At 42.4% G+C, this 22,198-nt stretch overlaps 1 protein-coding gene across 4 annotated transcripts in view; it reads right to left on the bottom strand.

The window, feature by feature from the left end:
• Positions 1 to 22,198, bottom strand: part of TNRC6B (trinucleotide repeat containing adaptor 6B) — a 132,041-nt gene that overhangs the window by 36,751 nt on the left and 73,092 nt on the right. For all 4 annotated transcript variants that reach the window (XM_066634077.1, XM_066634079.1, XM_066634076.1 and 1 more), the window contains 8 exons: positions 21,752 to 21,773; positions 15,974 to 16,318; positions 9,184 to 11,502; positions 7,371 to 7,526; positions 5,593 to 5,768; positions 1,782 to 1,856; positions 1,231 to 1,276; positions 788 to 939 (listed from right to left, as the gene is read on the bottom strand). In XM_066634077.1, coding sequence (XP_066490174.1) covers positions 788 to 939; positions 1,231 to 1,276; positions 1,782 to 1,856; positions 5,593 to 5,768; positions 7,371 to 7,526; positions 9,184 to 11,502; positions 15,974 to 16,318; positions 21,752 to 21,773 — 3,291 coding nt within the window. The remainder of the gene's footprint in view (positions 1 to 787; positions 940 to 1,230; positions 1,277 to 1,781; positions 1,857 to 5,592; positions 5,769 to 7,370; positions 7,527 to 9,183; positions 11,503 to 15,973; positions 16,319 to 21,751; positions 21,774 to 22,198) is intronic.

Below are 22,198 nucleotides of genomic sequence, written 5' to 3'. Positions count from 1 at the left end.
TTTGCTCCACTTTCATCAGATTGGGACCATGCTGTTAGCCTTGCATTCCCCTTTGCCCAACTTTACCATGAGCCAAGGCATATTTGCTTACTCACAAGTAAACATGACCGTGCAGCTTAGTTTCGCTTTCTATAGGGCTCAATAGATTTGCAGCTTGGAGGGAGGGACTTCCCTCTTGGGTTTTTTGGGGCGCTGCTTTCATTGGATCAGGACCATTCTGATGTCACTAGATTCCTCTCAGCCTGCCCTTTCTGATGTACTAAGCTAAGTTCGCCTACTCATGAGTAAACATGCGATATGGCCCTGTTTTACTTTCCATAGGGCTCCATGCATTTTTGTTTTTCTGGCCATAACTTTTAATAGAGATATTTCACTCTGGTTTTTTTCATTGCATTCTGCAGGAAATTCGGCATCCAACGGTACATAGCATGATGGTATTATTCCTATCCACCGCGACTTTAGTGATTTTGGTCATTTGTGATGTCACCCTCCCCGGCTGGTACCTAGGGCAGACCGCCCCCCACCCCTCACTAGCTACACCACTGGGCAGATGTTGAACACACAATAAATTCAATACAAGGATTATCATCTTGTGTAGTCACATGTGACTAAAGGACCTTCAGCAAAAGCTTTTTTTCAGAGCAAATATTATCCTCCAATTTATTTCACACAAGCATTTTCATTTCTCAATTTTGTAAAACTGTCTTCATGTTCCAAGATTAAATGCTAAAGTTGTATTTAGAATAGACTGTAATTTTATTGAAGATTCTAACCAGAGAAGTCTCACCTTTTCAAAGTAAGGCCCACTACTATCTGGGGTACCCATGTCTTTGGAATTAGGAGGACGAAAACCAGACCGACCCTTTCTCATTATGTCATTAAAATCCCCGAGATTCATGCCTCGCTTGTCCACATCAAATTTCTTATCCTGGAGGCCACCTGCAGGAAAAGTGAAAATGAAATTTTCCATGTCAATTATCATTGACTCTTTGATGTAAACAGTAGGAATCTATGAAGAGTTGCATCCTTTTTCCTGTGAGAAATGTTTGTGCAAGTTCTCCTCCCAAAACAAGCTTCCCTACCCTCTTGAAAAGTGACTCCTGTGTGGGGGACATGTGAAAATGTCTCTCTACCAGAGGTCACATTTCACTACTGAAATACATCATTCACTGCTGCACATCATCCTCATAAATTAAACCAAAGTCTGCTGCTTCCCTACTACATACATACCTACAGATAAGTCCATTTTATTGCCTGGAGTGTCCTCCGTTTGATTCTGGAAAAGAAAGACACAGAAAACTTTCTTGCAAAATTGCTAGAGTAAGAAATGAAACAAATGTATTTATTTATTCATTTATTTATTAGATTTTCATCATGCCTTTCCTCTGCCAGAGCAGATGCCCAAGGCAGCTTACAATTTAAAGATAAAAAATATAATTTATAAGAACAATGAATAAACTCAGGCGGAAAAAACCCTATTGGAGGAGTGTAAAACTATTTACGCTCAAGGATCTGCTACAGAGGCACAGGAGGCAGACAAACCATCACATTATTTTATAAATCTGGCTTCCAAATCCCCTACAAAAATCTTATGTGCCTATTCTAACCACTACACAATGGCTGTGAAAGAGAATGACCTTATAAAAGTTTCCCTACTCAGTCAACTTGGAGGCAAATTCTTACTCGGCATATGCAACCAGGTGAGTAAATAAGCATGCCAAATATTGGTCAGTAAGCCATATTTGTAATCAAATGATTTATAAACATTTAAAAAGTCTTACCAACAATCCCATATTCGAAATCTGATCAGATAATGTATTCATCCATGAATCGCTACTTCCTCCTTTCAATGAACACTGAAAAAAAGACAACTGATCAGTTTCTACCTTACCATTTTTTCTGTTGCATCCTGAGATGTAGAAACTTCATCAAAAATAAGGTCTACAATAAAGTGTTTAAGAACAGGCGCTAAGACATAGAATTCCTTGATTCAAATCTCAAGATGCGTTGTAAACTACCTTGGTAAGCCTCAGACAAGGTACTATCTCAAAATTGTCCATCAGAGGAACAGTGGCCTACCTTATAAAAATTTGACTGAGAAGGAAAGTTAAATAAATAATAAGCAGAAGTATCAAATGATGTTAAACTTTATGGACACGGAGTATATTATAAGAAAGTTGTAAAAGCATAATCTTGGTCACTCTTCCTAACCAGATATAAGACCCAATTTTATCCATCCACAGCATTACCCAGGACACTGTGCTAACTGGTTGCCCAGGGGCGTTCCCCTCCCTCCAGTTCTCCCCTGATGCTGTGACTGCTGTCTGACCAGAGCTGTAGCCCATTCACAATGAGAAAAGCCAGCTGCCACCTTGCAGGCCTGCTAGGTTGCGACTCTGTGGGTGGCCCCAGTGGTGCCTGTATTGGCTATGCTGTCCAGTCTTGGTCAGGCCCAGACAGGCTGGCAGTGAGCCTAACCCTACCACTGGCACACCCAAAAGCCAGCAGAGGTGGTGAAGCACTGGGGACCTCCCCTTGAGGCTGGCCAGGGTAGAAACCATCTCCAAAGGTAGTTGCTTCGGGGAATGAGGGTGGGGTCCTTTTTGGGTTAGGAAGGAGGAGGAGGCAAGGCTTGTGGGAAAGCCACCTGTATTTAAGTATGTTGGCCAATGAGGGAGCTCAGTAATGGGTAGACACCTGTCTGGGCTTGGCAGCTGTCAGTGACTCTCTAAGAAAGATAGGGTTTTGTCATGAAACCAGAAGTGGCCTTTTTTTAGCTGTTTACAGCAGTTTGGAGGAACAGTGAGGTATGCAGATGGGATCGTTGGCAACCTGGTCCTTCCCGAGAGCCATAGCAACACCCAGGTAAGTTTTTTTTTTAAAAAAAGCCCTTTTGTCCCTGGCAGCAGCGTGATTGTGTTGCCACTGTCACTTCTGCCTGCTCCTTAAGTGGGCACTGAGATAGATTCCCTGGCTGGGGCATTGCAATACCCCAGTTTGGGAACCTCTGTCCTAAGGGATCAGCAGACTCTTTCGGGGAGAGAGAGAGAGACCTTCAAGAATATAGGTAATATTTAGGGCTTTATAGGTAACAACCATCTCTCTGAATTGTGCCCGGAAATGATGACGATACAATGGGGTGAAATAGATCACAATCCCTGGTACCAGTTAAGAATTCTGCACTAACTGAAGTTTCTAAGCAGAGGCAGTCCCAGGCAGAGTACGTTCTAGTAATCCAGTGGTTCACAAACCAAGAGCGCTGCAGCAAACTCACAGGAGTGCCATGGGATGTGCCTGGTGGCCTCTTCATCTGGCTCTCCTGAGTATTGCCATCTTGGCAGGCCCGAGATCACATGAGATTTCTCACAATTCTTTCGTGATTTCAGGTAAGTCATTGGCACCACAACAGGGTACGTGGAAGAAGGGTGCCATGATCCCAGTAAGTAATCCAAACCCAGTGTCACTAATGTGTGGGTAACCATAGCCAAGTCTGCTTTCCCTAAGAACAGACATAGTTGGTGCACGAGCTGAACCTGGATGAGGCTGCCACCTGCCCATCCAGAAGCAAAGCTGGGTCCAAACGTATGCTCAAGTTGTAAACCTGTTCCTTCAAGGGTACTGTAACTCATTCAGAACGGGCTAACCCTCCACAAGTGGGCAATAACTCACCTGAACAAGGCAGTGCCTCTGCCTTGTCTGAATGTACATTCAGCTTCTTTACCCTTATCTGGCTCATCACTTACTCTAGACCAGGGGTGTCCAAATTTTTTGGCAGGAGGGCCACATTGTCTCTCTGACACTGTGTCGGGGGCCGGGGGGATTAATTTACATTTAAAATTTGAATAAGTTTACATAAGTTTACATAAATGAATATATTAAAGATGAACTTATATGAATGAATGAAGGTCTTGCAATAGCTAAAGGCCTATAAAAGGCCTTGCACAATGCAAGGCTGGCCTGTTCTTTGTTGCCACTACTGCATCAGACATGAAACAGCAAGCAGTGGAGCAAGACCTCATCCCACAGCTAACGTGAGAGGTCAAACAGTCACCCTCACTCTGAGAGCAGCTGCGTTGGGCCAGTGTGGGCTCCAACGAAGCTCCAGAGGGCCAGAAGCTCATTGGAAACTGGGGGCTCCCTGAGGGTCACACTCCTCGGGGGCCGCAAGTGGCCCCAGGGCCGGGGTTTGGGCACCCCTGTTCTAGACAATGATTAAAATGACGACAGCCCTCCCAGCTGAAGGTGGAAAAGGCAGGTCAAAATGACTGTCAAAGAGTAATCTGTCAAAGAGGAATCCAAGTTGTGGTCGATGTGAGCAATTTTTTTTGTCAGATTGGTCACAATTTACTTGCCCAAGTGTTCTCGTCTTTCCTGGAACAAGACTGTGAACACAAGGAAAAGCTCCACTGGTTGATTCAGCAGATTATCAACTATTCACTAACCAAACAACACTGCTTTTTTGCTCACCATTGTTAGAACAAGCTGGAATTTTCTAGTTTGGACATCTTGCCAAAGCCTATTTGTCTGAACCTCAATTACAAGTTCAAAGCATTCAAGGTTCATGTGCATTACATTAAAACCACGTCTTGTGTGATGTATGAACTGGTTCACTTGATCTACAAGCACCGGCATATTCTGTAGACCAGTGACCCTGTGGGTTGGGACCCACTAGTTTGGTCGTGAGCCAAATTCAGGTGGATCCCCATTCATTCCAGTATTTTATTTTTAATATATTAGACTTGATGCTCCCATGGTATCTGACTGCATTTGGGGAAATGTTACAGATCTGTATTTTTAACAAGCTACTATGTATATTTTTTTAACAATGATAGTAAATGGAACTTACTCCTGGGTAAGTGTGGGTAGGATTGTAGCCTAGGATTGTTAAAAATGTTCCTGCTTGATAACACAGAAGCACTTCCCATGTAGGAAATTTACACTAACCTTATTTTCGTTTACAACCATTGCTTATTTTTATATTTCACACTGGAGTTAAACAGTTCTCTCCAATTTGTGGGCATTCATTCCACATATGCTTTTGTCTCATTGTGCAGACTAAAGGGCACAAGTTATCCAGTTTTATTTGTCGCAAGAACTGTTTTAACTCTGCACTTTTAACAGAGGATTTTTTTTGACCTTTTAATTTCTCACTGTTTTGAATTACTAATGACTGAATAAAATATTCCCATGATATACACTACAAAATGAGATGTATTCTACTGTGTGTGAAACCAGCTGGACCCCACACAGCCCTCATTATGGCTTTCAAAGCATTTCAATCCCTGCCTTGCTTCCCCACTAATCATGCTGCTCTGTCCTTGGCGACAACAGTATCTATGTCTCGGTTGTGTGCCATATAATTGCTTTCAGAGGGTTTCTAAAGACCTAGCCTCACAATATTTCAGTACCAGCAACTGTGCAAAGGATTCCTGATAGTTGGATGGGAGACCGCCTGGGAATACCGGGTGCTGTAGGCTTATACCATAGTCTTTCGAGACTGAAGGTTGCCAACCATGCCAAGTTGAAAACTGAGAAACAGCAGTTGATTTATCTAGTTAAAAGACTGTATCATCTAAGTATTCGATTTCTCACCTTAATTTGAGGTTTCTTTCCTCCTTGTCCCCAGCTTGTTGAATTATGGGAGGAACTGCTTCCCTGAGAGCCCGCTGTGTTCCAGACTCCTCCTTCCTCTTCCTCTTCCCAGCTGGAATGCCGTGTTCCTGATACTGGCCCATCATCCCCCCAACCATCTTGAGGTGGTTTGGAACCTTTGATGAAAAAGGAAATATTGCCAAAAGATAACTACAACTATCAACTTAAATAATTTTGTGATACCAAAAATCACAATCAAATGGGTTTACAGGCAGCCCCATAAAATTCATTTTTACTCAGAAGTAAGCTGGTATTCAGTGGAGCTTAGTCCCATCACTGTGCACAGGAAGCAGACCTAGCCTCCCTTCTTTCCAAATTAAAAATTACTAACAAAAGACAGAAAACATAACACAGATGTCACTGTGAATGAACAGAAGTAGTTGTTAGTTTCCCTTGGGAAACTGGGAGTTGCATTCTTTTGGCTCTGTGACCCAATATGAAGCTCAGAGAGGCAGTGGGTGGACGCACACTGCCTCTGCGGGCTTCAGAAAACCATTCAGAGGGGACCAGAACACAGCTCCAGTCCCTTTTGGAGGGTTCAGGTGGGACCAGAGTCTGGCCCAACACAGGTCTGGGGGACCCATGTTGAGCCAGATCTGCAGATGTAAAATCTGTGGATAAACAGGCTCCACCTGTAGTTTGTTATAACAACAACAACAAATTCCCTCCATCTGTAGTATCCCAAAGAACTTATTTTCCACTGACTAGCTTTCCAATTAACAGGAGAATGGTCAAAAAGATAAGTAGAACCTAACCACACCAAAATCCTTGGTTGTTTTCACTATTATAGTGATTAGATGTTACTGCTAATTTGTAATTAAATTATGCACAAAGTAAGCAAACATAAAGAGGTACAGGATAATTAAATTTGTATGCTAACAATACAATAAGCATCTGATAAGGACCAAACAAGAAAACTACTGGCAATACAAGCTTAAAATAAATAGTCACAGCACTACTCTACTATGTTAATTGTTTCATACACTAAAGCCAAACAGAAATTTTTTGTATATTGTACTTGCTGATGAGATAGAACTCACACTTGCTTTATAACTTGGTAGTCTGGCTAATCTCCTGCTTCCTGCTAGTGAATCGGCACCTAGTCAGTCCTTACCTTAATAATGGCTAAATATATTTTCCATTCTCCTATTTGACCTATTCTTTTTATTGTTTCCCCTAATTGATTTTTGCCACCCATACATGTGGCAAGATTAAAAGGTATTTGAGACACTGAAAATCGACATAAAAGGCAGCATTCTAATAATTAAAGTTCAAGTGCAGCAGCCACACTTAGTAGAATACTGCATATGGCAGAAATTACTGTCATAGAGCCTCCAGAATATTCATCTAGTCAGCAAATATTTTTATATTCTCTTTAATGCACTAAATGTGGCATTAACACAATGCTCTAAAATTGATTTGGGGCCATCCTCAATAAAAGCATGAGTATGACAACTCAAATGTTTGTCAACATTATGATAAACTTAATGTTTAACGGCCAAAGATCAAATAATTCTGACTAATGGGGCACTATTTCTCAGAAACTAGTTTTTACACCTATAAGCATTATAGGTGTAAAAAGCAGCTGTTAAGAGCCACTTAATTCTTTTTATCAACAAGACACCCTGTAAGAGTTAAAATGGGAGAAAAATCACACCAGTTTTTATCCACAACTACATTTTAGACTGCAACAAAAATAGAAACTGGAAAATACTCACTAGGTTTTATGGCATTTGGTGCACTGGAGGATGCATTTCCCCAACTGGTAGAAGCCCCTGCATCATCAACTTCACCCCATCCTGGGCTGGTTTCATTTGGTTCACCCCAAGCAGCTGTACCATTATCTGGAGCAGGAGGTGTGCTTTTGTTCCAGACTTTATATAGAAAAAGTTTTTATTATGCATGATTTATGAAGTTGCTTTTGGACACTTTGTACAGTGTCAAATCGAGCAAAAAAACAATCACCAAACCCCGGTATCTTTCTAAACAGCTGTCCCCATTCTATCATCCTCTATGCTCTGTCATTTGTGCTGGTGCTCATGCTATTTTATTCTTAGTGCTAGAAAAAAAAAACTTCTCAATTAAGAGTATAACAAAATATTATTGTATTAGATTACAGTCTAATACTACTTCAATGCAAGTTTCTTTTTTCCCAGGTACCTGGTAGTACACTTTACACACTGAAGTCAAGTGAAATCAACTATCATTTGAAGTTTGCAAAGAAAACACAAGTTCAGATAGTCGGGCAAGTAATAGCTGTTGCACATGAGGAAGGATTAAGCACTCCTTTCCATTTATCCCCTTTCTGATGAAAATCACCCTTCCCAAGAATCTTTTGCAAGAGAAAAAGTGCCCTTGAGACTTTGGGACACATGGCTACAGCGCCATCATGAATTCTGCCAATAAATGGCTTCTCACATAATGCTATGTAATTAACTACAGTATAGAAAAAAAGGTACAGAACTGCATTGCCCCTTCAAATGTCTGGGGAAAGTCAAACAATAAGGCAAATCAGATAACCTGAACTATGAACACTGAACATAATGCTCACTGAATCTGAACACATGCTCATTGAAATATCAGCTGCAGGTCAAATGCTGCCTATAAATGAAACTGCATTTCTGCTGAAGAAGAGGTTGTAAATATTAACAAGAGCAGATTGACTGGCAAAAGCATTATTACTACTGACAGTGGTGTGCTTTGTCTAATCAAAGACAACAGAGTATAGCAACAGACTGCACACGCTTACCTGGTGAGCAGGTATAGTTTTGAAATTACACATCTACCTATAAGGTGGGGAGGTGAATTCCACCCCGAGAGCCTACTTTCACAAAAGGCAATCAGTGACAGTGCCAGTCATTTGAAGGGGTCCACACGTGAGGTTCCAATCTGACAACTAAAACTGTGCTTGCCACCTGGGAATTGGACAAAGGAATTCAGCCATGGGGACCATGCACACAGTTCCCAATGCAGCAAGGGATCCATGCACACAGGTCTTCTGCATACATATCTTGCTCAAGGGATATGAATAAATATGTCTGAACTCAATAAACAGAGGTTGACAGTTTTAGAAGTATCCTTTCGGAGTACATCCGCATCAATGGAAAACTACAGGCTGGATAAGCATTTACTATGCATGCACACACAACTAAAGTATGGGATCCAGATTACAAAACAACATAATCCCTATTTTCATTGTCTGAATAGGGATGAGAGCAATGCTGGCACCAGATCACCCTGTACCACACTACTCCTACTTTAAGTAGTTACACACACCTCAGGGCTCCCTATTCCAATTTCTGTCACATTAGGATTATATTTAGCCTTACTTGCAAATGGACAACATTTCAATAGGAATAGACTAATTTGATCGGTGCCTCAATTATTCAGGTTTTAAACTCACTTATCACAAGCACACTGTGATAAGTAAGTCTGTGTCTATGAGAATGCTTTCAAAAATCATTTCAAAAATAATGAGCTAGTTAAACCTTCAGCTTCTACAATAAGAAAGAGGAAAACTAAGTCAAATACCTGAGGTTGCAGATTTGCTAGTCCTTGGAGCTGGAAGGTTCTGTTCTCGTGGAGCTGGTCCACCTTGCGAGTTCTTGTCCCACAGGTTCACATTCTTGTAGTTGTAACTGCTAGGGTCTCCCCATGCTGAAGTGCCATCATCAATATCCATTTTTCGACTAATTGACTGAGGAGATGGTTCTTCCCAGCCACTGGGTTCCTCATCTTTTGGAGCAGTTGGCTGTGGCCCATTGTTCCAATTAGGATTGGGTGGCCTCCCATTACCTGGAGGCTGTGGTGGTGGACCCCAGGAACCAGGTGCCTCTGGCTGCTGATGGTGCTGCTGTTGCTGATTATTCCAGGAATTGGGTTGTCTACCAGTATCATTCCATGCTGGAGCTCTTTTATTGTTATCCCACCCCCCTTTTGAAGAACAATTTACATTTGCACCATTATCCCACGTTCCAATCTCATTTTGACCAGCTTCACCCCAACCTGACATTGACTTGTTTCCTGAACTTTCCCAATTACTGTTTTTTGTTTGATCAACCTCCTCTCCCCAGCCATTCTTCCCAGAAGACCACCCTTGATTAGATGGCCGTCCATTCCATCCTGGGTCTTTGTTGGAATTCTCATTCCAAGATGCTGTCACTTTTTCATCTTGTCTTCCTCCTCCCCAGTTAGAACAATTGTTTTTGTAATCATTCCATCCTCCAGTGTTTTTGGGCTCTTTCCACTCTGTTGGAGTGGAGAGCTCACCCCATCCAGACTTAATTTGATTGCTTTGGCTGGGTGCATCTCCCCAGCCCCCTGAGTTCTTTGTCTGTATGGCAGAACTCTCCCACCCTCCAGTTCCTTTATCAGTCTTTCCCTCAGGCCTTAGCATCTCTTCTATGTCCCAAACAGTATCTTGCTTTATTTGTGTTTGACCCCAGCCAGTATTTGAAAGCACTCGGGGGTCCAAATCAGTTCTACTCAGCAAAGTTTGCAAGACTGCCTGGCAATCAGGATGTGTAGGCCTATATGATCGACGTCCAGAATTGTGACTGTCACTACTTCCTGCTTTGTGGTTGCTTCCAGTGCTTTGACCTCCAACCTCACTTCCTGTAGAGCTGGAAGATCTTCCCCAACAGGGAGCCTGGGAATTGTCTTGGTTTTCAGGAAGGGGGTGGCCCTTTTGATTGTCCCATGCTCCAGTGCTAGAATTTGGTTGGTTTGGACCACTCCATTCTCCAATCTTCAACTCATCGGACCCAGACTGCTGTTTCCATTCTCCCTGAGACACCCCTGATGTCATTTTGTTCCCTTCACTCCATTTGCTTTCACCAGAGTGTTGAGGGCCAAAGGTCCAAGACCCATCACCCGTAGACCTGTTATTGTTATCCCAAGAATCATTTCTTGACCCATTCGATTTTTGAACAGAAGCTCCCTTCCATGAGTCCTCCTTATCCTTTCCATTGTTCCCATGATTTCCAGAATTGCTTTGACCAGACACACTGTCTATTCCAGGAGGCCCCCTGCCTGTACCCCAAGATCCAACACTCCCAGTCTTTCTCTCTCCAGTGCTTTGTGAAGGGGCATCAGTGCTCCTGGAGGGGTTCCCAAAGCCCATGTCAAAGGGCATTCCCTTATTCTCCATTGGGTTTGGTGAACTTAAGCTCAAGGAGTTAGTGTTTCCATTTTTTGGTCCATCAGTGTTGTGGATTTGAGCCTGCTCTCTGCCAGAGACAAAGTTAACACCCGCATTTTCCATCTTTGACTGCTGTTCCCTAGAAGTCTGACCTGCTGTACTAATCTGTGCATTGGAGCCACCATTATCGGATTCTGAAGTCCCTTTCCTTGGATTGCCCTCTTGACTCAGTGCTGGCCAAGCAGATGGATTGCTATTTGGGTTAAAGTTGCTGAAGCCAGAGCTGGGGCCAATTCTGTCCTGCCCACTCAAGTTCCTCCAGCTTGCTAGACCATTGTGACTCTCAGCTGCAGGATTGGAAGATTGAACAGATTTAGCCTTCGGATCAGATTTCCAGGCCCCAAGATTACATTCGTTACCAGAGCTTCCAGGCTGGCACTGGTTGCCTTTTCCTTTGTTGCTAGTGGTGCTTCCTGGCAGAGTGCTTTTCTCCAAACCAGGGTTCGAGGCACTGTTGTTGTCTGTGGTGTTTTCGGAAGAAGACTCAGTATCTTTGCTGGCTATACAAGGCCACTCTTCCATGTCAGACCCGTCTACAATCACCTTGTCCCAGACATGAGTTGGGTTGGCATTGGTGCTGTTGGAGGAGGCTCCAGGACCCCAAGTGGAATTTGCATAATTTGAAGCAGCAGCACCTCCAGTTGTTGAATCTAAAAATGAAACACGGTCACAATTATTCATAGACAAAATATCCCAGTTGTTTCTAATCATTTAAATTTATAATCCATCATTTATTCTGCACATAATGTAATTAAATGCCATAAGATACATTGATCGCTAATATGACTTTAAAAACAAATTCGCAGAGATTGTACCTATCAACAGCCATTAGCCATTATACCTAAACTGAATCCCCATTTTCAAAGGCAGTATAGTTCTGAACACCAGATGCTGGGGAGGTCATGGGGACAGACAATAAAGGAGGACTGTTGTTTTTAGTCATGTTTATGGACTTCCCAGAGACATGAGGCTGGCCCCTGTGATGCTAGAATTGGATCTCTCACCTGATTCAGCTGCGCACTTATATTCTTATTAGATATTCTAAACATGCTGCATTCAATTCTGTACGTGTTAAGCACAAGCATGCAAAAAAAAAAGTCTACCAGCTGTCACAGGCTATCAAACTTTCTAATGTATAAAGCTGCTATTTGGGTAATGGGTAATAAGACAGCTAATATTGTAATGCCATTGTAAAACCAATGGTAAGGCCACACCTGGAGTATTGCATCCAGTTCTGGTCGCCACATCTCAAAACGGATATAGCGGAAATGGAACAAGTACAGAAGGGCACCTCCCTTATGAGGAAAGTCTACAGCATTTGGGGCTTTTCAGTCTGGAAAAGAGGTGCCTGAGGGGGGACATGATTGAGACATACTAAATTATGCAGGGAATGGACAGAGTGGATAGAGAGATGCTGTTTTCCCTCTCACATAACACCAGAACCAGGGGACATCCACTAAAGTTGAGTGTTGGAAGATTTAGGACAGATAGAAGAAAATATTTCTTTACCCAGTGTGTAATTTGTCTGTGGAACTCTTTGCCACAAGTAGTTATGGCATCTTGCCTAGATGCGTTTAAGAGGGGATTGGACAAATTTCTGGAGGAAAAAGTTCATTACGGGTTACAAGCCATAGTAGGTATGTGCAAGCTCTTGGTTTTAGAGGCAGGCTGCCTCTGATTGCCAGATGCAGGTGAGGGCACCAGGATGCAGGCTATGTCTGTTGTCTTGTGTGCTCCCTGGGGCATTGGGGCATTCCTGAGAGATACAGGAAGCTGGACTAGATTGGCCTGATCCAGTGGGGCTCTTCTTATGTTCTTATGCCATATAGGGTAATTTAAACAATCATTCTAAGTTAATACATTCTGGTAGTCAGTATTAACTGCACTGCAACTTCTGAGGTTGCACAAATGAGAGATGCACAAAGTGGTTAATAACCAAAATATTAGTATTGGTCAAGCGTCCCATAAACAAAGCTGATTCCATACTGAAGTTACACTTGTGCAACTGCACTTGTGCAAGTCTCTTTCCCCATGCCTCTTTTCTGAAGCCCCCTGCCAAGCTGCCCCTGAGTGTTGGAAGTACCATAAAATGCAGTTGGGGGGGGGGGGGGCTGCAAGAAGGAAGGAGCCCAGAAGCTATGAGGGAAAACTGTTAGGTAGTACGAGTGGGGTGAGATAGGATGCTTAAACAATTTTGTGAGTATAACCTCATGATAATAGTTAGTATCTTTTGCAAGGAAAAATAGTGAAGAATTCCTTAAGAATATTTAAAGAGAGCCTCTGAATTAGAACACTCTATTACACTTGTTACTTTCTGTGGAAAAATCTCAACGGAGAACACCTCCTGAGGACACCTCCCCACGTTGAGGGAGAAATGGTGGTCATCTCAAAGTATTACTTGAACTGCCAGGCAGAATTAGATCAGCTTTCATGTCATCCAGCTTTCTTCAAAAGCAACCATTCAGGTGGTCCACACAGTCCAAGGTCATGTTTCAAACCAGTGGTCAGCTAGATGCCCTGGAAAGTGCACAAGTAGGACACAAAGGCAATAGACCTTTTCTGTGGCTTGACCCCAAGATTTGGTGTCAAAGAAATGCTGCCTGGGAACACGAAACATGTTTGGCCTGCACCTCTGGTTACATCTTTCATGTTTTCTACTACTACTACTACTACTACTACTACTACTACTACTATTATTAATAACAGTATTTATATACTGCTTTTCAACAAAAGTTCACAAAACTTTTCATAAGTTCACAAAACACATACAAAATTACTGTAAGTTCTTTTACTATCAGGACTCTAGCAGAGATAATCTTACTATTGAAATGGAAGTACAATGGAATGCAATGGCCCAATACCAACAACCAGCTTCAAGGCTGTTTAATTTGTAAAAATAAGCATATATTCCATTTAAATGTAATCAAAATGATAATAAAATAGTGACTATGCCAGGAGAACAGGAGCAACAGATTTGTGGAACTGACAAGGGATTTGTTATGGGCAATATATAGAATAAAATGAATGTAACCAAACTACCAATATAAATTTTACTATCCTTTGAAAAAACCTTACTTTGTATAGCAACAATACAAGACTGATATGCTGTGCACGCTTACCTTAGAGTCCCATTTAATAGTGGGACTTACTATAGCGTAAACATGTATAGGATTGCACAATAAGTCTGCAAACTATTAAATTTATGACTATGACCAATGGTGTCAACCTGTTCTTGTGGTGCCTATTTGGAGAACTACAGTACAATTCAAAGCACAATTCTTATATGGAAGATGGATTATAACATTTAAAATAGAAAACTTATAATAATTTAGAAAAGAAGTAGTCCAAGGAAAGACTTTACCGAGACCTGTCTTGGCAATCTGTAGTGTAACACTTGTATCACACACAGCAATTGCTTTCTATCCAAATAGCTAAAAAGTAATTACTCGGCCACTATAGTACTGCACTGATTTTTGTGATCCTCAGTTAGCTGCCATTCAAGTCATACAGTGTTGCCATGGAAACAACCATTAGCAAAATCAAGGAAGAAATTAATACTTGAAAGAATCTCATTTACAAATATAAATGAAATGATCTATCATAAGAGAGCACATAAATTCCTTACAAATTTCAAACTACAAGATTTTTAGTCACAGGAAAGTACATATTAGATTCGGTTCCTGGATTCTCTTTGTTGCACTCAACAAGAAATCAAGACTGAGTTCTTTTTTCATCTAGAAAAAAAATGCAGAAGTGACATTTCCAGCATGCTTCTAGCACAGTTATTTTAAACATGGAAAAATGGCATTCCCATATTGAAATCTATTGTATGGGGGTCGCCATGTTTTCACCATACACTGCATACAATGGAAGCGCTCATATTCTTGACAGGTTCCTCCATTTGTTTTGACAGAAAATAGAAGGAAGTGATGTAAGCATGGTGGTGACCATCTTTTCTAGTTCCAAGCTCACCTGGAGAAATTCTAGCGTGCCTACCATGCTAGAACTGAAAAAGTGACCCAAGTGCAAAGGAAGCTTAAAAAAGGCTCTCTTGTGCTAGAATCCAAAAAAAAAAAAGAACACAGCCCAAGTTAAGAGTGGGGCTAAACAGCAAACAGTCTGTATTCTCAAACAGAAAGTAGCATCATGCTCCAGATAATGGGGTCCCAAATTTCTCTTGAAATTCTAACTGACTTAAAATGATGGCAACTTGTTTTCCACTCCAAATACTAGGTTCAGAAGTGGGAGAGGGCAGGCATTAATCCACCCTGAAAACATTATAGAGTACCCTGTTTTTTTGTCCCATGTTAAATGAAGGGCTGCAATTCACCCAAAAGCAAAAGTATTACACCTGAAGACACAATTTTCTGTGGAGGCAAAATACACTGTGATCTACAGGCAGCCTCTGCAATGTAAGACTCCTTTCTGATCCAAACTGCCTACAATTATACCGATAGAAATTTCACTAATTTCACACAATCAGCATGGATGCATGGCATCAAATGGCATTTAAAACACAAAAATTTAATCCAAAATTAAATTCTAGCTATCTGGGTGAAAGTAACATCTAGCATCTCAATCTAGCCATCAAGCATATTGATATGAACAACATGAGAGACAGCAGCAGTGGCTAAGGAGACCCAATTAATATATTGTTAATTCTGGATTTACTGGTATATCTTCTGGATCAATGTGGGCAAACCAACTGTGACACCTTAAATATCCATCAAACATGTTACTAAACCTCTATAGGTGGAGTCTATACAACTTGCTATGTTTCACTGACTGATACTGTTTAAAATGATCTAGGATCTAACCATGTGCATGCAACTTCTTTCACAGCAGCCACACAGAATAGACTACTATTCTGCTTATAGCAATCTTTTTAGTACTCAAAATGTTTGTCCCTCCCTAAGCCTCACCTTCCTAGATTGCAGTCCTCAAGCTAGATAAATGGCTAGCTTCATAATTATCTTTCAAAAGAACCATTCAATACTGTATAACAATTAGTTTTCCTATCTTTAACTAGAATACTGAAGTAAAATTTTTATTATTTGTTTGGAAATCATGTATATTGCCACAGGAACTTTCATATTCTGTCTATAATTACAGCTGTCATACCTGTTGCAGTCCCACTGTCACATGGCAGCAGTACTCCTGTTACTGGTTGTGCGTTGTTTGGATTTGCTCCAGTTGCTGAAGAGAGAGGCGGCCCTACTCCACTCCCAAGGAGCATACAGGATGGCGGAGGGGGCTGCCCACGTTTCAGTAACACTTTGTGGTCCTGCTGGCAACGGAATCGCGGCGGCACCTCCCGAGGCATGTAGCGGGCGGCGCTTGGCGGTTGCCCGTTCGGCACTGCCACCCTTTTGGCATTGTTGCCACCGTTGACTGGTGGCGATGGAGAGCTGCCAATTGGGCTGGCGGTCACTGGTTGGCTTAAACTTGGTTTTGTCGCTTCGGGCACTAAAAGAAAAAACAGGGTTGGTGTTCTGAATTGTTTTGCAAATTCAATCCAGAGCTATATTGTAAGATGACAATCTGGATGATCTCTAATTAAAAAAAACATTTTTAGTGTTAAGTATATGAGAAGTATGGAAAAAGGGCAATAATTAATTTTGAGTGGCTTCACATAAGGCACTCAAAAATTTATCACAGGGACCATACCTATATCAAGAAAAAACCACCCAAGAGACTACAAACCATAATTAAGGTGAAACAAGATAGCAACCACAGTCACCAGATCTCAATGATATAATTGTCAAGAGTTCCTAGATATTGTTCACGAAAAACTCAAAAGAAAAAAGCGATATAGTACATGGTGTATTATTATTGAGCTACCTCATTGAGTCCTTAGCACAAGTAAGTCCACAGGACATAACAGCACTCTATTTTCTGTCAGCCCATTGAAATGGAAAATGATTGGTATTCTGCCTTATGAAACACTCAAAACAAAAATAAGGGCGCAATCCAACTGCGCTGGAACAGGCAAGCCAAGAGGCTTGCACTGTATCCAGAGCAAGATAGCGGCCATAAGCAGCTCCGCCAGAGGCAAAGGGAAACTTTTCCCCTTACCCCTGGATAAGGGCCGCTGGCCCCTATGGGTCTCCTCAGACCTGCACCACCTCCTGAAGTGGCACAAGTCCAAGGACAGTGGAGCAGCTTATAGCCGCTCCATTCTCCCTGGGAATAGGGGCTGAGATCTGGCATAACTGCCGGATCCCAGCACCACCTCTCACTTCCCGCCCACCCATCCCCGGGTCTCCCACCACCCGCCCTCCTCCGCCCAGGAACGCCTCCCCCCCCACTTACCTTTCTTCCTTGTGTTGGCAAGTCGCGAGGAGGGAACTTGCCCGGCCCAGCTTCCTCTCGAGGAGGCGCAAATGTGCCTTATGGCATGTCTGCAACCCTCCTGGGCCAGCATCAGCCCGCTTTTGGATTGCGCCCAAAGTTTATGTTGCTTATCTATAACAATAATTCTTCAAGAGGTCATGTAGTCACATGAAGTAGTGTTTTACATATGCAGAGTTGACCTCAGAAGCTTCCAGAGCATTCTTAAGCATTCTGCTTCTATGCCTGAGAGGGTAGACCCTGTGCACAATTGCATGTCTTAAGCACTGGAAGAATGCCAAATTCCTCAGTTCCTTTGAAGGCTGCCTCTCTAGGTGGAATTTTGCATAACTGGGCTCCAATCCTCAGAGCCAATACTAGGATTTGAAAAGCAGATTTGCAAGGGGGACTGCCAAGGAGGTCACGTGTTTGCACAGGAGACCACTAAAAGAACTATACTTGCCAAGTAAGCTAACTGCTGTCCTCCTTTGTGGTCTGTGCAGTTACATGTACCTAGCAGATAGATTTAGCCCCTTATCTCAAGGCAGGTGCAGGTTGATTACAGGAAGACACTCTGCAGCACTCCTTGTCGAAACGAGGCATTGGTTCCCGATTTCATGTTCATAGAGGCTGATGAAAATCAATGAGGTTGACAAGGTTGCCATCCTGCAGTGCTCTAGGTGCAGGATACCTCTCAGGTTAGCGGTAGAGTATGATGAGACCACTCCGCAAAAGTGTGCTCTTAATGAGGCTGGTGGCTCTCTCTTGATTGATAAGCCAGGGAAATTGTGTTTGTGACTTAGGGACCTAGCTGTTGGACCTATTCTTTTCCTTATGGGGTCATCTAGTAGCAGATGAGAAGCTTCTTGTCTGAAATTATGCAGTTTTACTAATGTAAAAAGAAAGTTCATAAAACATCTAAGAAACTCTTCTTCCTTCTGATGTCAGACACTGAAAGAAGACAGGCAAGATCAAATCTTGATTTACGTGAAATGCCAATGCCACCTGACATCTGATAAATAGAGGTCAAATCGCAAAGTGCAGAGCTCGCTAGCCATCCATGCCAAAGTAAACACTACTATAAAAATGGTACTGAAAGTTATCAGCCACAAGCTTACCATGGTCAAAGTTTACCCATCAATTGTGCTAAGACGAATGAAAGAGTCCATAATAGTTCTGGAGGCTTAGTCAGAGGCTGCGTGTTAGAAAGTATGAGAGAAGCCTCTAAGGCAGAGGTTTTCAGACTGGGCATCGCGGCCTGGCCTCTTTGCCCTTAAGGGGCGGGGGCAGCCAGGAGGCAGGGAAGAGGCAGCAGCATGATCCCCAGGATCGCACTGCTCAGGGGGCTGCAGGGGCTTGGCTGCACTTACCAGAGCCTCTTGCAGCATCCCAGGGGTGCAGTGAGCCCTGCGTGGCTGACCGCAGGGCTCCCTGAGGTTTCCAAAGTGAAAGTGGGATGATCTTGCCCCGCCTCCGCTAAACCAGACGTGGAGCACGATCGCTCCACTCTCACTTCTGACAGGGCTGCAGGGACTGGGGTGCACTCACCAGTCCCTGCAGCAGCCCTCCCTGGGTGCGGAGAGCCCTGCGCAAGCCTCTGCAGGGCTCAGGTCAGCAGCAGTGAAAATGAAGCGACTGCACTCCACTTCCGGTTTTGCAGAGGCAGAGCGCGATTGCTCACTTTCACTGCTGCTGACCTGGGGAGCCCTGCAGACACTCGCGCAGGGCTCTCCGCAACCCCAGGACGCTGCTGCAGGGACTGGTGGGTGCACCCCAGTCCCTGCAGCCCCCCTGAGCAGGGCGATCCTGGGCATTGCATTGCTGCCTTCCCCCCGCCCCCGCTGCCTCTCCCCACCCCTGTAAGGACTTACTGCAGGTTTCAAACTCCCAGAGAGTTTGAAAACCGCAGCTCTAAGGCATTCAAGGACATCTAGTCCAACCCCCTGCTTGAAGCAGGTAAACTCTTTCTAGTTCTTCTTGAAAAAGTGATTGTCAAGCTGCTGCCTGAATATTTTGAGTGAGGGAGAACCCACCACTTTCCTCAGTAATCTGTTCCATTTCTGAACCACTCTTACGATTAAGAAAATTCTCTTGAAACTTACCCAAAATCTAGTCTCCTGCAGCTTAAGCTCATTAGATCTGGTTTTGCTCTCTTGGGCAATATAGTGCAAATCCTTGCCTGCTTCCATGTGACATGTCTTCAGATATTTGAAGAGTGCTATCATGTCTCCCCCTAGCCTTCCCTTCTATAGGTCAAACACACCCAAGTTCCCTCAACCTTTCCTCATGGGACTTCCAGACACCTGATCCTCTTCGTTGCCTTTCTCTGGCCCTGCTCCTGTTTGGCTGCATCTTTCTTGAAGTGCAGCACCCAGACCTGGACATGGTACTCTAGATGAGGCCTGATGAGTACAGTGTAAAGCAGAACCACTATTTCCTGTGGTTTGAAAACCATGATTCTACCAAAGCAATCTAAAATTGCATTAGCCTGCTTTGCAACCGCATCACACTGCTGGCTCATGTTCAATTTGTGATCCGTACAGTCAAGATCTCTTTCACACTTAGTATTGCCAAGCCAGGTATCATTCTATACCTGGGCCTTTAATTTTTTTTTTTTTGCCCCAATGTAGAACCTTGCATTGATCTCTACTGAATTTCATTTTGTTAGTTCCAGCTCAGTATTCCATTATGTCAAGGTCCTACTGATTGTTACTATAGTCTTCTACGGTGTTCCCTATTCCTCCTAGTTTTGGCCATCTGAAATTTTTTTTTGTTTCTGTATTTGTTTTATTTATAGTAATAAAAAGGAAAAGGAAAAAGAAAAACACAATAAAAAAGAAATTTGCTGGGTCATCTGCAAATTGGTAAGAATTCCTTTTATCCCTTTAAGTCCTTGACTGAGATGTTGAGGAGAAAAGGGCCCAAAACAAAGCCTTGGAGCACCCCATTCAAAATACGTCTTGCCCAACTTGACCATGAAAATACCCAGTGGTATGATGTGACAGACTCCCAGGAGTTGAAGACCTCATGCTCCAAAAATTTGGGAAAAGTGATGTTGGAAACATAGGATGTCACAAATTTTTAGTGCCAACGTTGGGGATACTTTGAAGTTGATGTTGTAGAAATCAACACTAGGGTTGATCTGTGGAGAAATGTGTGGAGAGGTGGAGTCAACAGCTCTGTTTATTAGCCCTGGCCACCTCTGGAGATGTGTACTCTTCAAGAAGAGGGACCTTGCTTGTCCTTCTATAGGAAGATTTATTGATTTATTGTACTGTGTAAACTGCTCTGTGAACTACTCTTATTGAAAAGAGATATATAAATATTCTAAATATTAATATTAAGAAACACATGTGGTGCAGCTTCCGGAAATTTCTGTAGGCCATTCAGAGGCCCATGTAAGCTGACAGAGTGAGTTGCCAACCTGGCGCGACATGAGAGAGGCCTTCAGGCCCTCTCAAGAAGGCCCTGCAGTGCGTCGTGATCTGCCATGGAGGGAGCCACTGGTTTAGCGGAAGGAAGTCTTGCTTTACAACTTTTTAGTATGATGTCAAACATTTAGACTGAGGTGATCTATTTGGCATGAACACTCACAAGCTTTTTGATCAATGACAAGTTCATACGTGCATGTTCATTACTTGAAGATTTTAGCAACAAGTGTAATCTTGCATGTGGGAATGTGCCACTGTGATTTTTTTCACTTCAGACAGGGCTTTCATACCAACTACTCAATGTCAGTAAAAATGACAGAAGAGATTTAAGATGGAAAGTGATCTACAATGGAAAAAAACTTCTAACCCTGTATAGAAGGTGATGGAGAATAAGTCAGCTTTGGGTACTCAGAAAAATCATCTAAGGTCATAACAAAACTCATTCAAAAAACAGTTTACATAGCACAATATAAAAAATGATGAGACACCAGCAAACAACCACTGGAAAATATGCTGTGCTGAGGTAAACAGGTACAACTGTTCTCTCCTTAATAAATATAAGAGAACCACTACTTTAAAAGATGTATCTTATCCCAGTTAGTAGCACTGGTTATAGCACAAGGCATGCAATGCCTACTGCTAAGTGAAAGAGACAGTGCAGTATGTGAGTGCATATATTGATATTCAGACTACTGCAGACCTGGATAAGTACAGTTTCATGTTGCGCAAGGAATACATTCCAGAGTCAGCATGTAAAGCTAAAATTGCATATACTCAAAATTGCCTTGAAAATTCCTAACATCCAGAATATGTTTACTATCTCTTTAAAAATGACAAGAAACAGGTGAGAACTGAGACAGAACAGCAGCTTCATTCTCCAATCTCAAGCTTGATTCAGGGCATGTATTTATTAAGTAGAAAGGTGGGCAGAATCACCTGCATTATTTAAACTGGTTGTTTGTCTGTTTTGCTGGCTGCATATGAAGATGAATTTGCACAAGTCCATCACATGCAAGATGGAAGAGTAAAATGATTTCTCTAATAAGTGTAAAAGAATATTGTTGGGAGGGGGGAACTGCTTAAGGTCCAAGAAAAGTCTAAGATGAATAGGATTTTAAGAAACTAAAAAGATTCTTACCTTTGGTTTTTTGATCTGTGACCTGTAAGTTAAACAATAAGAATAAATAAAAAGATTCAGGTTTCCAGGGTTTGAATAGTTATGGTTGTTTCAGGGTGAGATCATCCATAAATGGAAAAAGATAACCTGTTTAGGCATATGCAATTATTAACATTTCAGTCAAGTAGCTCATTTTTTCCTATATTTGTATATTTTCTATACAAAACTCTAGTCACTTCGCAAATGTCTTAATATTACTTTACAATTACATCACAGAAAATGAACACCATTGTAGGCAATGGGACCCCAAAAACAGAGTACATTAAAAGGCAAGAGAGTTTACTTCATCCAATAAAGGAAGTATTTTGAAAAATCCTCCCAAAGAAATGCAGTGTCTTAAATCAGGGATGGTTTCAAAGGGTGGGTCTATCAGGGCACATACTGGGGCTCCCAGCATACTGTTCCACA

The sequence above is a fragment of the Tiliqua scincoides genome, chromosome 7, assembly GCF_035046505.1.
Source record: "Tiliqua scincoides isolate rTilSci1 chromosome 7, rTilSci1.hap2, whole genome shotgun sequence".
In the NCBI taxonomy this organism is placed as follows: domain Eukaryota; kingdom Metazoa; phylum Chordata; class Lepidosauria; order Squamata; family Scincidae; genus Tiliqua; species Tiliqua scincoides.
This window is presented reverse-complemented; position numbering and strand designations above follow the sequence as displayed.